The sequence below is a fragment of the Arvicanthis niloticus genome, chromosome 2 (genome assembly GCF_011762505.2).
Source record: "Arvicanthis niloticus isolate mArvNil1 chromosome 2, mArvNil1.pat.X, whole genome shotgun sequence".
Taxonomy (NCBI): Eukaryota; Metazoa; Chordata; class Mammalia; order Rodentia; family Muridae; genus Arvicanthis; species Arvicanthis niloticus.
In genome coordinates this window covers 81,150,666-81,165,105 of record NC_047659.1, presented here as the reverse complement: position 1 = coordinate 81,165,105, position 14,440 = coordinate 81,150,666, and the positions used below count along the sequence as shown (strand labels likewise).

At 35.6% G+C, this 14,440-nt stretch overlaps 1 protein-coding gene across 6 annotated transcripts in view; it reads left to right on the top strand.

Annotated features, from left to right (window-relative positions):
• The window catches only part of Mettl15 (methyltransferase 15, mitochondrial 12S rRNA N4-cytidine), a 181,342-nt gene that overhangs the window by 158,319 nt on the left and 8,583 nt on the right, over positions 1-14,440 (top strand). Inside the window, exon 7 of one of the 6 annotated variants that reach the window (XM_076929408.1) lies at positions 12,700-12,755. The exons of the other annotated variants lie outside the window; for them this stretch is intronic. Coding sequence (XP_076785523.1) covers positions 12,700-12,755 — 56 coding nt within the window. The remainder of the gene's footprint in view (positions 1-12,699; positions 12,756-14,440) is intronic. 6 annotated transcript variants of the gene reach the window in all.

The window sequence follows — 14,440 nt, the reverse complement described above, 5'->3', positions numbered from 1 at the left end:
GTTTAAACCTTTCTAGGACTCTAAACTATTTCCCAGACCTTCAGGATATATTCTGTTCAATTCTTGACACATCTTAAAAGCCATGATTTGTGTGATATAAATCACTTCCTTTTCCTTTCAAAAGAATATAATGCAAGAGAACAGGGAATACCAAGAACCACACCTGGAGTAACATTATCTTCAGGAAAAGTCCTCAGTGTATCAGATCAAGATGCAGTAATGTGTAAACCTAAAGCCTGGTGCCTTTTGCTAGAACTAAGAATATTAGGGAGATTCCCAAAGGCAAAAGCCAAGCTCTGAGTTGGGAACTGTACTTTCACTAGTGTTATGTATTATATAAATTGTAACAGCTACAATTTATAATACTTTTGATTTCCCAAATTGCCTCTGGAACTTGAGTGTTCATGTTCCTGCATGTATTCAAACATATAATATTTAAAAATATATAGCCAGGAGTTTTAATATATTTAACACACCCGTATACTCTTCTATACAGTATATATAATATTTCTCCATAAGTAATTTATAAATAGCAATTCACATTTTCAGTGTAACTTTTATTCTAATATGATTATAAATGAAGAAGTAAAGTAATAAATTTCAAGAACTAAAAATGACTGTCAGTCATTTACTAAATATCAATCTAGCAGTAGAGTGTTGATCACCTCTGCTAAGTCGTGGTCTGGCTGTCAGCTTTTCTACTTCGACCTTTTGTATTTCAGGCATGCTGAAGTTCTTGCCTTTCAGATATATCATTGTCACTTTCCCACAGGCCTTACATATAACTTGTCCCCAGAATTGCAGCCGTCCTGCTTCTTCTGTCATGCTCATTTCCTCTGGCAAATTCTAGCTCATCGATGCTTTTGGGAGTCCTGAAAATAGCTAAGATGTTTGTATATGTGCCTGTATAGTACTGCATGAATAAAAAGTTCATTGCAAAGAACACAATGCATGTAATTTTTTTTGACTTGTCTGCCATGTTTGAATTGCTCAATACAGTTCTCAGTAATAGTTAGATTTGGTCCTGGTGCTTGATAGGTGTGTGCTCAAAAACAAGTATATAATCATATATGTGACTGTACACACACACACACACACACACACACACACAATTAAAGAAAAACAGGCCATGAATTTGAGAGAACATGAGGGTACAAGGGAGGGGCTTAAGAAAAGAAATGGGCAGAGTCATTGATACAATTATGTTTTAATTTCAAAACATAAAAAGTATAAAATCATTGCCATAAACATAAACTATATGCCATATTTAATACTGTTTAAATATAAAATAATTTTCTCTTAAATATATGTGGAAATGGTATACTTAATGATAGCTGTATTATATATGGTTTTAAAATTAACTTTTTCTTTTGAATATGTTTAAAGTGGCTATTTAGAAATCTTTTACTTAATGTGTATATCACATTTTAATTTTATTGGACATGGTGCTTTAGCCTGTAAGTAACATGAGACAACAGCATTGTCATATAGTGGCATTTGAACCTGTGGAGATATTTTTCAATGTTAAATGCATGAAATTATCAAAGTGCATATTAAATCAGGAAATACTAACTTTAAAATAACATCAAATAATAAAAAAATGATTCCCCATTTTGTACATCCTAAGAATATCAATCATAAGAATGTAAATGCTTTAACAACAACATATATTGAAATAGCATATGCTGGCAAACTAAAAAACCACACTGCTTCTTGGTGCTTTGATTTGTTTGTTTTTAGGATAGGATTGTGTATATTCTTATCTTATTATTCAATAACATGCTAAAAACAATTCTCAGATTTTTTTATTATAGAATCATTTAAATGACTGTTAACATATGCAAACTCTTGATGAGAAAATACTCTTGATTAGGAAAGAAGTAGCTGTAGCTACACCTTTTCCGAATGTCTGTAATTTTAAGTAGTCTTGAAATGCTTGTAAATTGTAGCTCTGCTTCTATTTGAAAAATTCAAGTCCATGTGTTTTCAAGAGGGTAGCTGCCTGCATTTTGTACTGGAGCATTTCCAGATTCTAATGTCCTTTCTCTATTTTGGCTACAGCAGGTGATCACTAATTAAATGCTAATCTTGTGAAAGAAAAGATTTAGTTCAAACCCCTAGTCTTCCAACTTGCTTCCTACAGAAAGAGGCCTGGACCATCTTTCTTATCATGAAATAGAAGTGGGCACTAGCAATGATAATAGTTGGCATTATTTTTGTTCAGCAGACATAATCATACAAATTATATTTTGCTTAAATCAACAGAAGTATACATTTGTAATCTTAAAGCGTATGGCAAATTCAAAGGATATCTAAAGAACTTTATGTTCACAAGTTAGTTGATCCATTCATAGTCAACAGTTAGTAGGTAATTCATGATACTATTTGAATAGAAAAAAATGAAGGCAGTGAAGCTTCATTTGTATTTGTGATTCAGGTTGTTTACATGTATGTGTTTATTTCCTGACTAGAATTTTATGTAACCTTTTATTCTGACTCATAAACTAGATAATAAGGCAGGGCCTAATGTATGCTTGTTGGACAAATAAATCAGTGAAATGATGTGTGCAATTATAGCGACAATAAAATGAAAATTCAGGGGAAATTATAAATTCCTAGTGTTAACTAGGAATCAGTCGTAAGGAGCTATAGAATAGTGAAGGGATCAAGAAGTTTGAAGAAAGCTAAGAACAGAGGACATGAATAACAGCCTTGTAAAAGCAGACTGTGGAGACAGTTCAGTCTGAGCACAGTGCTACACAGGCTGAGCATCTGGGTCTGATCCCATGTTAAAAAAAAAAAAAGCCATGATGGTGGCATGCAATTGTAATTTCTGTGTTGCATTTCCAGTGGAAGCAGGCAGATGCTGGTGATTCTATAGCTGGTCAGTCTAGCCTAACTGGTGAGTTACAGGATAGTTTGAGACCTTATTTCAAAATAAACTAAAACAAAACCAAACAACCAAACAGAAAACAAGAAGGTAGATGACACCTGAGTAACAACTTAAGATGATTGTTAGCCTCAGTACACATTCATATAGACATGTATACACACACACACACACGTCACACACACACACACACACACACCAACTCTCAAATCTATTGCTTGTTCATATTTGCTCTGTGAACTTGAGTGAGTGATTATTCTTCTCCAACCCACTTTGCCTATTTTGGTGGAAACAATTTCTATGAGCAGCCAATGAGATGGCCTCTAGGAATAGTGAGATTTAAGGTCCTCTTCTATCTAGAACCAGGGTAAGTCAGAGAGGAAATGAGTGTACTGCACAGAAGTCCTGTGTGGCCTTTTGCTAACCTGTGCTTCGTCAAGCAGTATCATCTGTGATAGGTTGATCACTTCATTTCAGCCTTTCTTCCCACAGGGATGACATGACTTTTAGGAAAAAAAAAACTAATCATCTTTTCCTGCACTGGGACATGTAAAGCATATCTTTCCACAGAAATAAATTTACTGTTGAAATGTCAATTGATACTTTAAGGAATAAGAAAAGTTATATAGTAATACAGTGCTTAATAGATTGAACTTAAAAAGTAAAATGATTTATATCTAAATGTTGTGTTTTTTCCTCAGATAAAAGGATGAGATGAGAGCCCTACACAAGCTGTAGGAATCCATGGCTTGGCCTGGGGCCACAGCATTTCTTTCCTCTATTCTACCTATCCCTAGGCCTAGGCCTGGAAGCTTCTAGCCTCCATCCAATCTAATCTTCCAAGCTGACTGATTCATTCTGCCTTCTCTGGGCTTCTCAATGTATTGCTCTGCTTGGCTTCAAACTAACTCTGGCAATTTATTCTAACCTTCTCCCTCTTTCTTATTCTGTGGTTTCCACTGCCTACTGACCTGCACTGAGCTGCATGAACTCACTAAGGAACTCAACCTCATTGCACAGACTCCACTAACTCTCTGCCTATGCTCCTCTTACATAGATTCTCTTTCCTGTGCTGTTCTCATGAGAGTTGGGCATATTCTATCTCTGACTAATTCTATTTAATCTTTCTCTGGTTCATCACTTTGCCTGCTCCTCAATTAGATGTCACTTCCAAACATGGCCACTTCCTTCTACAAACCAATTTTATCTTAGAGGTATGTACTAAGGGCATATTCTTATTCCAGCCAAAGGGATTTAAGGTACTTGGCATGTCTGCATTCCAGCTGGATTACACAGACCTAGGTCTTTGGGTGTGATCCCTTTCAGAGCAGCATGTGGCTGGATTAAATTTTCTCTATATTTACATTAATGTCTTATGCCTTTATTTGTTTCTGAAATAAGAAAAGGAGATTTTTTTTCAGAAATAAGTAAAACATTTATCAAGAAATAATTATTGCTGTCAAAGTTTAATTGAACATATTTTCCTAAAGCAGTTAGTCAAGGTAGTTTTCTATCACTATATTGTTGTGCACTATTTCTGTCTTAAAAAACAAACAAACAAACATATTCTTTATACTAACACTGAACAAGAAGTAAAGTATTAGCTTGTGCCATTTTCATGTGAATTAAAACAGTACGGGCAAACCCACAATCAAATTTTGATATCATGTCAGCATATCATGGCTGCAGCTCAGAACAGTGATTATACATTCTTACCTGATGTTTTAAATTAGTTGAATTTAAACTATTATAGACCATAATCTTGTAATGTATTTGAAACTGAATTATCAAGTAGCATTTCATGAATAAACTTTCAAGAAGTCCAGCTTAGAAGGAAATAAAATCTGGACCAGGACAGGTAGGAAGAAAACCTGAAAGTCTTCTTAAGAAGAAAATGTTGCTCATGGATGGAAAGACAGACAGCTCAGTGGTTAAGACCTCTTGCTTTGAAGTGGGACCCAAGTTCAGCTCCCAGCACCTACATGGGGAAGATGACAATTGCCTATAACTCCAGCTCCAGGTGATCTAACATGCTCTTCTGGCTGCTGTAGCCACCTGCATGCATGATATCCACTTACACAGACATATGCACACATATGATATATCATTACCTAGCCTTAATCAGTAGTACTAAGTAGGAAGGAGTGATACCCCAATACCAGCTCACCCAGACTGAGCACTAATAAAATGTTGATAGTAATGAGAAGTAAAACTAATGTTTAGTGAACAAATTCGAGGTTCTACCTAAAATTATGTTCATAGATAACCTCGTGGATCCTTAGAAGAGCCCATGATCCCTGTGTGTTATTCCCATTTGCAGACTTCGGGTACCCATAGTGAGATCATGTTGTCATCAGAATTGACCTGGTTGGAGTTAGAGATTAGATGAGACTTTGAAGAAGTTTAAAAGAACCTCACTGAGTAAAGCCAATTTTACCCAGAATCATTCTGTTTCACAGATTTTAATTAACAGTTTGAAATTTGTAATATTACTTGAGTTTCAGACTAGTGAAAATTGAACACAGTATTAAAGGATCCCAGGCGAAAGGACACGAGTTGCGTCACAGAGACTTATTAAATGTGATGGAAACTCAACAGATGAATGCCAGCAAACAGGTGCAAGAGCTCAATTAATTTTTAAACCCTATGACTCAGGAGGATCGCAATGCATCGTGTTGACAGCCTCAGCACATTGCTAATTCCATGAGCTTCAAAATCTCAATACACTTGAGCATGTAAATGTATTATATTTTAAAAAGTGTAAGTAGTACTAGCATACCCGAAAACTAAAAATGTTAATTTTTCTGTGGGACCCCAAATCATTTATCTAGTAAAAAGATGGCATTTTTTATTACTGAAATCAAATTGCTTTCACATACAAATTGAGTTCCATTATCATATGTAATATAGACTGTTGCTACTGAGCACAATTTTTTCCTTTAATGTGGAATCCTTTGTGAGTCAGAAGAAAACTGACAGTTCACTAACAGTTTCCAGCTTCTTAGGTGACCTGTGGAACCCATGCAGTGCTGGGTAAAGGGGTGAGGGAATTCTTGGGTGGCATGATTTAAAGTGGTAAATTAGGAAATAAGAGTTGAGCTACCGTAGTTTGCTTTCATAGGAATTCACCTTATTTGGGGCTTGGGGACCATTTGAAAATGTGATGGAGATGTATCGCCGCATAATCCTGTACACATAGACAATCTTAAGAAGAGATGAGATCCAGGAGTGACTACCATTTCCTATTCATTGCTATCTCTGACTCAGAAAAGAAAGATATCTTCTATCCAATGGGTCTTCCTCTTTGTCGTTTGTCACTCACAAGTCTCTATACCTGCAAGCGGGAAATAAGAATTAGAAGATTGTAAATAAGAATTTACAATCTAGTATGAGCTGAAACATGTAGTGCCCAGTACTAAGTTGAAATATGTGTTGAAAACAATAAAGCATTTTGGTGAGTATTAAGGATAAGTAGATGGAAACTTCAGGAGGAAAGAAAAGGCATCCTAGTCAAGGGAGAGGGTATGCAGAGGCTGAAGGAGAAAGCCAGACATACCTTACCATTAAAACCATGTGTTTATGATGAGTGTATAACAACAAATGTTTGAGAAATATTTTAATTCCTCTGTCAAGATTTCTGAATACTCTAAAGAAAATAACACAAACAGGACTTAATTACTCAAGATTTTTACCAGAAAAAAATAGCCTTTATTACATTTGTATATAAGCTTACTTCTCCCTATGTTTGCTTAGCTGGAACATATTCACCAAACCTTTTAAAAACATAAATACAACTGTAGAGCACACCCTTCCTAACAGGTGAATTCAATGCACCTTGATTCTTAATCAAATACATGTAATCTGTACCTACCCAAAAGTCTAGATAATGGGATCAGTCACAACTGTCGCTTTTATAAACTTCCCACTATCATGAAAGTAGATGAAAAGGGGAGACAAATGTGCAGTCTAATAACCTGAGCTAACAATAAGTTATTTTCAATAGAATGAGAAAACAAAAGCCAAAGGTATTCATTTCCATTCCCAGGTTATGAGACCAGGGTGGTTGCTGCTTTCACCAGATGCACAGTCTCTAAGGTGGACAATGCACATCTCCCCCAGGGACATGCAGAGAGAAAACCAAACTCTTGCAACCTGATGCAAAGAGATTTGGCATCCATTAAAACATCTCTCAGTAACAAGCTATTCAGCTTTAGAGTAAAGATTCTATACTTGTTTTCTCCCAGAAAATGAGATTGTTGCATCAAACACCTGACGTGGAATCAGAGCCCATGTAAAAGCACTCAGAACCTGGTGCTATCCTTTTAGCTTCCTTTCTTCCTAATCAGGAAAAAGGAGATAAGGAGATTTTACTGAACAGACCATCTTAAAATTCTGCCTTTTTTTTTTTTTTAACACATTCAAGCCCCAAATCATCCTAAGGACACTGAATTATGTGCAAACAAATATGATTAAGTTTAACAGCAGCAACAAATAGTGCTGATCTGAATATCCTTTGGTAAATGTCCAATAAACTGCTCAGAAATTTAATTTTCTTCTGGAGTGGTTATATACACAATGTATTATCCAAAAGACAAATAACTGGTGTTTTTAACAACCTGAGTTTCATCCACACACAGTACCTAGAAGCACTTGTTGACCCTTTGTTTTTTGTTTTTGCTTTTGCTTTTGGTTTGGGTTTGGGTTTTTTTTTTGTTTGTTTTTGTTTTTTGTTTGTTTTTTTTTTTAAGTATAATTGCATATAAGGATATCTGCTTCCTACCTTTCATTATTTGCCTAGGGATTTATTGACATAATTATAGTACGTAAACATGATTAACAGAAAGTTTGCTTTCAACATTCCCCCAAGTGTGCTACCTGTAAAATAAATTATATGGATTTATTGGTGTTGGAAATAAAGATAACTAAAGAGATAGTTTAGTGGATTAAGCACTTGCCATGCAAACCAAGGACGAGTTTGGAACCCCAGCATCCACATAGAGCCAGGTGTGTGTGACCTGGAGGCAGAAACAGAGAAGCTAGGCCAAGATGCCTCAATAAATTAGCCTGAATTGCTAAGCTTCACTTTTATCAAGAGGCCTTGCCTTAATTTATAAAGTGGAAAGCCATTAATACTTAAGGCCAGCTCCTCCAATTAATGCTCTCTCTCTCTCTCTCTCTCTCTCTCTCTCTCTCTCTCTGTCTCTCTCTCTCTCTCTCACACACACACACACACACACACACACATGCACACACACAGGCTCACACAATATTTGAGAAACACTGACTAAAGAACTTTAAATAGTTAGATATAACACTTCACCGTGGATGTTGTGGGTTTGCAGAAGGGGACTATGGCCTGCTGCATTTTTCTATACTTACTTGACATAAACATTGTATTGCTTGGTTGGGATGTTAGGGTGTTATGTTTCAATAAGCCAGTTTCCTGGAAATGTCATGTTAGGAAATGTATTGTAGACAATCAGGTGTCTTCTTTCTCTTTTTGCTCCTATGTTACTGTGCACTGTATCTTTGATAAGAGTTGCCATAACATCTACTTGTCATTCTTTTTAAAGGTTTTAATAAGAAATTTTTATTTAATAATTTATTGAGGACAATGGTAACATACCTTCACGTGGTTTTATCCTCAGTCTTCAGACTATTAAAGCTGCTGTGTATTGGCTAAATGAATGAGTGGTGTATTGTTAAAAATAGGCATCTCTTGGGCTTTGTAGAGTATTTCATGTGACATTATGGACTGTAATTATTTTAGTCTAGAGATTTTCTACTGGTAACTTTAGATGCACTTCAGCTAGTAGGCAAACTAAATACATAAACTAGCAGGGCAAGACTGTAAAAACGAAGGAGTGGATTAAAAGACTCAATGTATTTTATTGTTGTGGAGCTATGCTTAAGAAAGAAGATACCTGTGTAGAAAGATACCTTATGTAAACTAGAAAAAAATGCAACAGAAAAAGAAAAATAGGAAAACCAAAAAAATATATATATATTCTTAAAATGACAGGATGCAAGTTGTATAAATTGTATTGCAAGAGAAATCTAAAAGTTTATTTATGGAAAATAATCTCCTGACCAGATGGTTGAAACATGACCTGGGTGGTTTATATTAATGAAGCTCAGGTACTTTTTCATAGCATTGGTTGTTAAATAGTCAACATTAAATGAGAAATAATAATTCTAAATCCTCATCCTTTTAATATATAGGCACTACTTTGTAAATTTGGCACTACATCATTAATTTGTGCATTAAAAACATTTTGTACTATCTTTTATATTCTGACCAACTTCCCTTTTAGTTCAGAATAAATGTTTGGCAAATCCTTAATGTTTAACATACCCTTTCCCTACCTATTCTGTTTTACACCTTAGGATAGAAAAGAAGTACATGTGTAAATGGTATCCACCTGGCACAGTTTGGGGGGGTGGGATGTATACACCAAATACTCTTGAGTGCTTTTAATAGTTTGTTTTTACAATAATACCATGTTTCAGAGTTATAAATATGACATTTTGCAACTTGAAGACAAACTCAGAAGTTAAGCATGTTATTTTACACCTACAACCACAAAGACAAAGGCTTTTCCATGGTTCATCGCTGTGTCTGTTACCCAGTGCTGTCTTGACATAAGCATAACCATTCTATGCTTTTCCTTAGAGATAATTAAGATGTGTTTGTGTAAATGATGTACTTACAGATGCTTGAACATGCCTTAGATGACAACAGATATTGAATCATAGTGACAACATGTAAAATGTGAGCAGAAATACTATATTTTTTAGATTGAGTAGTTTAATATTATGACAATGTTAATTATTATTCAAATTCTCCTAGAAATTTACTGCAGTTCTAATTATACTACCACCTTTTTTACATGCTTCATTAAGTATTTATTTAATTTGGAATGATAAATGCTATATAAATATCCAACACAACTTTATAAAGAAGGTCAATTATGGACTGGAATGGTTACCAGGAGGTTACACCAAATGACAAAACCTAGCATAAGGAAGCGATGGCCAGTAATTAAAATACTCTTGTATTGGTAGAAAAAAATAGAGAAGTGCATTAACAAGAGAGAATTGAGAATGTCGGAACACTTGTATCAGTATCTTTAAATGTGTGTTAGTGCTCATAGTATACTAAAAGTTATTTTTCATGTGAATCAAATACTTAAGCATATAAACAAAACCAGAAATATTCCCAAAATAAAGCTGATAATGTTGGAGAGTCATAGGCTTTCCTTACTGAGATTTACCTTAAATAAATTAATAAATAAATGGGGGGCAGAAGATGCAAGGAAATGACTCAGTTGTTGATAGTGCATGTATTGCAAGCATGAGAACCTGAATGGTATTCCCAGCAACCATGTAGAGTCAGGCCTGGCTAAACCCCAAGGACTGTGGAGTGGAGACAGGCAGATCATGGAAGTTCTCTGGCAGTCAGCCTAACCTGGAAGTGTGCTTCTGGTTCCAAGACATTGTCTGGAGGCATAAAAGGAAGAGAGCAAAAGAGGAAGACATCCTGTGACCTCCTTTGGCCTCCTCATGTGCATGTACAAGCACACATACCTGCATACACATATACAAATACACAATTTGTTACATACAGAATTTTTTTAGGGGGGTGGGGGCTGAGATTCAGTTTTCACACCAAAAAATCCTTAATTTCTGTAAAGTAGAAAATCTACAAAATTGAGGTCAAAGTCTGAAAAAATAATTTATATATGAGAGGTCAAGGGTTGATATTATTATTTTATAAATAAGCCTTCCAAATCAATAAAGAAAAAAGCAATATCACATTAGGAACATGGGCATAAGATTTATTCAAGCAATTTACAACCGGAATCAAATGACTATTAGATTTGAAAAGATGCCCAAACCTACTAATTGCCAAAGAATGCAAATGAAAACAATAGAACACTATCATTTGCCTACTATTAGACTAGTCAGGGCTGAAGAATAATCATTCCTAGTACTGGCAAGCATGTTGGGAGACTGAGTCTATAATATACTATTGATGGAAGTAAATTGGTGCAATCTACTTTGAAGGTAAATTTAGAAGTATTGATCCAAATTTAAATGGGCATAAATACCCTTTGACCTAAACAATTCCAGTTATATGTATGGACATACAAGGTTCTTATACAGGGCTAAACACTTTGCGCACATTCTTACTAACATACTTTGTAGAGCTTTTGTGTCATATAGAAACATAAACTGTGCAATATATATGTGTATTACAGACTCTTTGTGATTACAAAATAGGAAATATCTTACATATTGCTATTATGGTGGCAACAGGAATTTCACCTGCATAAATGCACCTATAGCTATATGTGTATGTCAATATAAATACTTGATAAATGAACAAAATTAATTATAAAACATTTATCCAGCTGAAATTGTTTTTCAAATAAGGCATGTAAGCAAAGCATGTGACGGATTGTTTTACAGATCCTCCTCTTATATATACTATATATGCATAGGTTCATGTAAGTGTGAATATATCTGTAACAAGACACAGGAAGCATACATGCGTTTGGTTCTTGAGGAAGAATTTTTTTATTTTAATTTTTTCTCTTTCCATAATTGTTTATTTTTTGAAAAATTCATACACATATTCAATTATTTACATTTCAGTTATTAGCCCCTTTCCAGGTTTCCCCTTGCAACCCCCCCATCCCATTCCCTCCTCCCCACTGTCTCTATGAGGGTGTTTCCCTACCCACCCACTCCCTCCTCACCACGTTAGCATACTCTACACTGGGGCATTGAGCCTGAGGAAGAGTTCTTAAAGTAATAATATTAACAGTTTACTTCATGTGCAACAGCATTTCCTTTAGCTTTTCAATTTTCTTTTAAACAATGGCTATGTTTATGCAGTTTAAATTGTTTAAGATTTTAAAGACTTTTAATTGTAACTTTCCAATTTTATTTTTATTTTGCATAAGAAATATGTAAACATTATGTTCAACTTGCTTGTTGATAATGTATCTTATAGTAAAAGGTTTGCAAGTTCGCATTTTCTGAAGTGAAAATTATCTGCAGGTGCTCCATTAGATGTGCATTGCTTGATGAGTTAGGGCCAAGCCTGGTCATTAGCCCATATAATTAAATCCATGCAATCATGTTTGTTGAGACAATGAAATTGCTAGCAAAGTTGAGGGCTCAGTTGCCCCATTAACATCATAATTTAGTACCCACAATCACATTTGACACCGTGGTCTGGACCTCTATCATGATTTTGTTTATAATGGTTATTATGTTTTCAATAGCTGATGATAGTTTTGCTTTTCGTGTAGTCCCTCATTCATATGAAAGTCATGCCCTTTATGATGTCCTGAATGATGGAAAGAAAATGCTGCACTAATGGTCCTGAAATTTTATTCATTCATTCTTTCTTTCTTCATGTCCATTATGTATTCATTATCTAGTCAATATACAGTTATTTAGTAAATACTTGGCTGTATGCCAAACATCTCTGGCATGAGCTCTCGTTTACTGTGGCAACACACACAGGACCTACTCAGGTTCAAGGCAGATGGGGTCTCAACACTGAGAGGGAGAGGTGCACATGGACTCCACGAGAAGGCATTTGTAATTAATACCCACTAGCAAAGAGCAAATCTGTTTTCACTAATGGAGTATCAGGCACACTCCAGGGCAGGCCCACGCACGTAAGTAATTGATTAATGTAAAATGAACTCTCTATATATTTTTGTGGACATTTTTTCATTTCATTTTGAGCAATTTTTGTCCTATGTCTTTCATTTTTATAAATTTTTGTCTAGTTGATTGGGGAAGAGAGAGAAGGAGAGAGAGAAGAGAGAATGAGAACATGAAGTTGGTGAGTAGGAAATTGGAAGGGTCTGGGAATAGTTGGGGGAGAGGAAAATCACAATCAACATATATTATATTGGAAAAAATTAAGTTAAAAAATAGCATTTTCCCTTGACCTGAAAGAAGTAAAACTCCTGTAAAGTACTGTCATCTAGGTAATGAACCCCTGAAGCTGATTTACTACGTCAAGAGTAGAGCCAGCCACCTCTGTTTTGTCAGAAGTACTACAGCTAGCCAGTATGTGCCAGGGGGGAAGAACTGCAGGCTTATCTGTCACATGCTAGGGCTGGAGGAGAAAACAGGAAGCATCTCTTTTTTGTCAAAATCATCAGAGGCAAATTAATGAGTTGGATAAACACTGGGTAATTGCGAAGAGCTTGTTGCAGTGAGTTCTACTTGGAGTAAGCATGCATCTTCCTACATAGAACTAATATACATTGTCCTATGGCAGCCAAGTTTGTTAATGGAATTTAAAACACAAAAAAGGAGAATTTTCTCCTTTACAAAACCAAATCACTCAAATTGTGGTTGAGACCATATTTTCTATCTTAGCTACTCTATTCCATAATTGAATGAATTAGGTATACTAGCCTCTTATGATTAAACTCCGGAAATGGAAAAGCAGACAGACAAGTTCTGTTTCTGATGACAAGCCCCTGGGAGGTTAGATAGGGGTGAAGGGTTGCACCTGCACTCCTCAAAGACATGGAGCTTGTCTCACTTACATTAATATTTTCTTCTGTGTAGACTAATTCAGCGAGAAGCCACCAAATCTGGTGAGATTTGAATCTCTTTTGCCTAGTGATTTGTGAGTAGGTGATTCTACCTAACCTTTGATGATCATGAGAACTCTGCTCTAGCACTCTGACAATGATTACAATCAATAAGAAACCCATTTGAGGGTTTTCATATGTGCTTCTTCTCTCTCATCTTAATAATTGTTTTAAAGAAACCTTAACTAATCCATGTCACCTTAGGCAGGCATCTTAGGCAGGCATTTTTCTTTCTTTCTTTCTTTCTTGCTTGCTTGGTTTCTTGCTTTCTTTCTTTCTTTCTTTCTTTTTTTTTGTATTATTGCTATTTGATGCTTTGCTCATACTGTTTTGAGTTCTGTTCCTTTCTGCTTATTTTATTTTGTAGTTTGTGTGTGTTTGTGTGTGTGTGTCTGTGTGCGTGTGTGCGTGCGCGCATGTGTGTGCTTATATGTAGAATATAGAGATCTATTCTGGTGCCTTCCTCAGTTCTTCTTGCTTTATGAGATGTGGTCTCAAAGTGAACCTGAAGCACATCAGTTTGGCTAAGGTGACTGACCAGAGCCCCTGGGATCCAACTATCTCTAGCCCCAATTTGCTGGGCAGCAGACACAACAGACATGCACCACTGTGCCAGGCTTTTACTGGACACTAGTTATCTGAACTCAAGTCTCATGATTGCACGTCAGGCCCTCCATTGACACAGCCATCTTCCCAATCCCCCCTTTTTATTATCTTTTTATTTTATTTTATACAATCTGAATTATCTACCTTTCTTCCCTCCTATAAGCTACAAAAACAAAGCACAAATACTAATAAAAAGAGTTATAAGAATTACTTTATCCAAAATAGAGGAAGTTGTGCTATAGACACTCTGAGCAATAGCAAACAAAGTGCTTCACAAAGCCCACTGTCCCTGTTGTCTAAAGATAAGACAGGA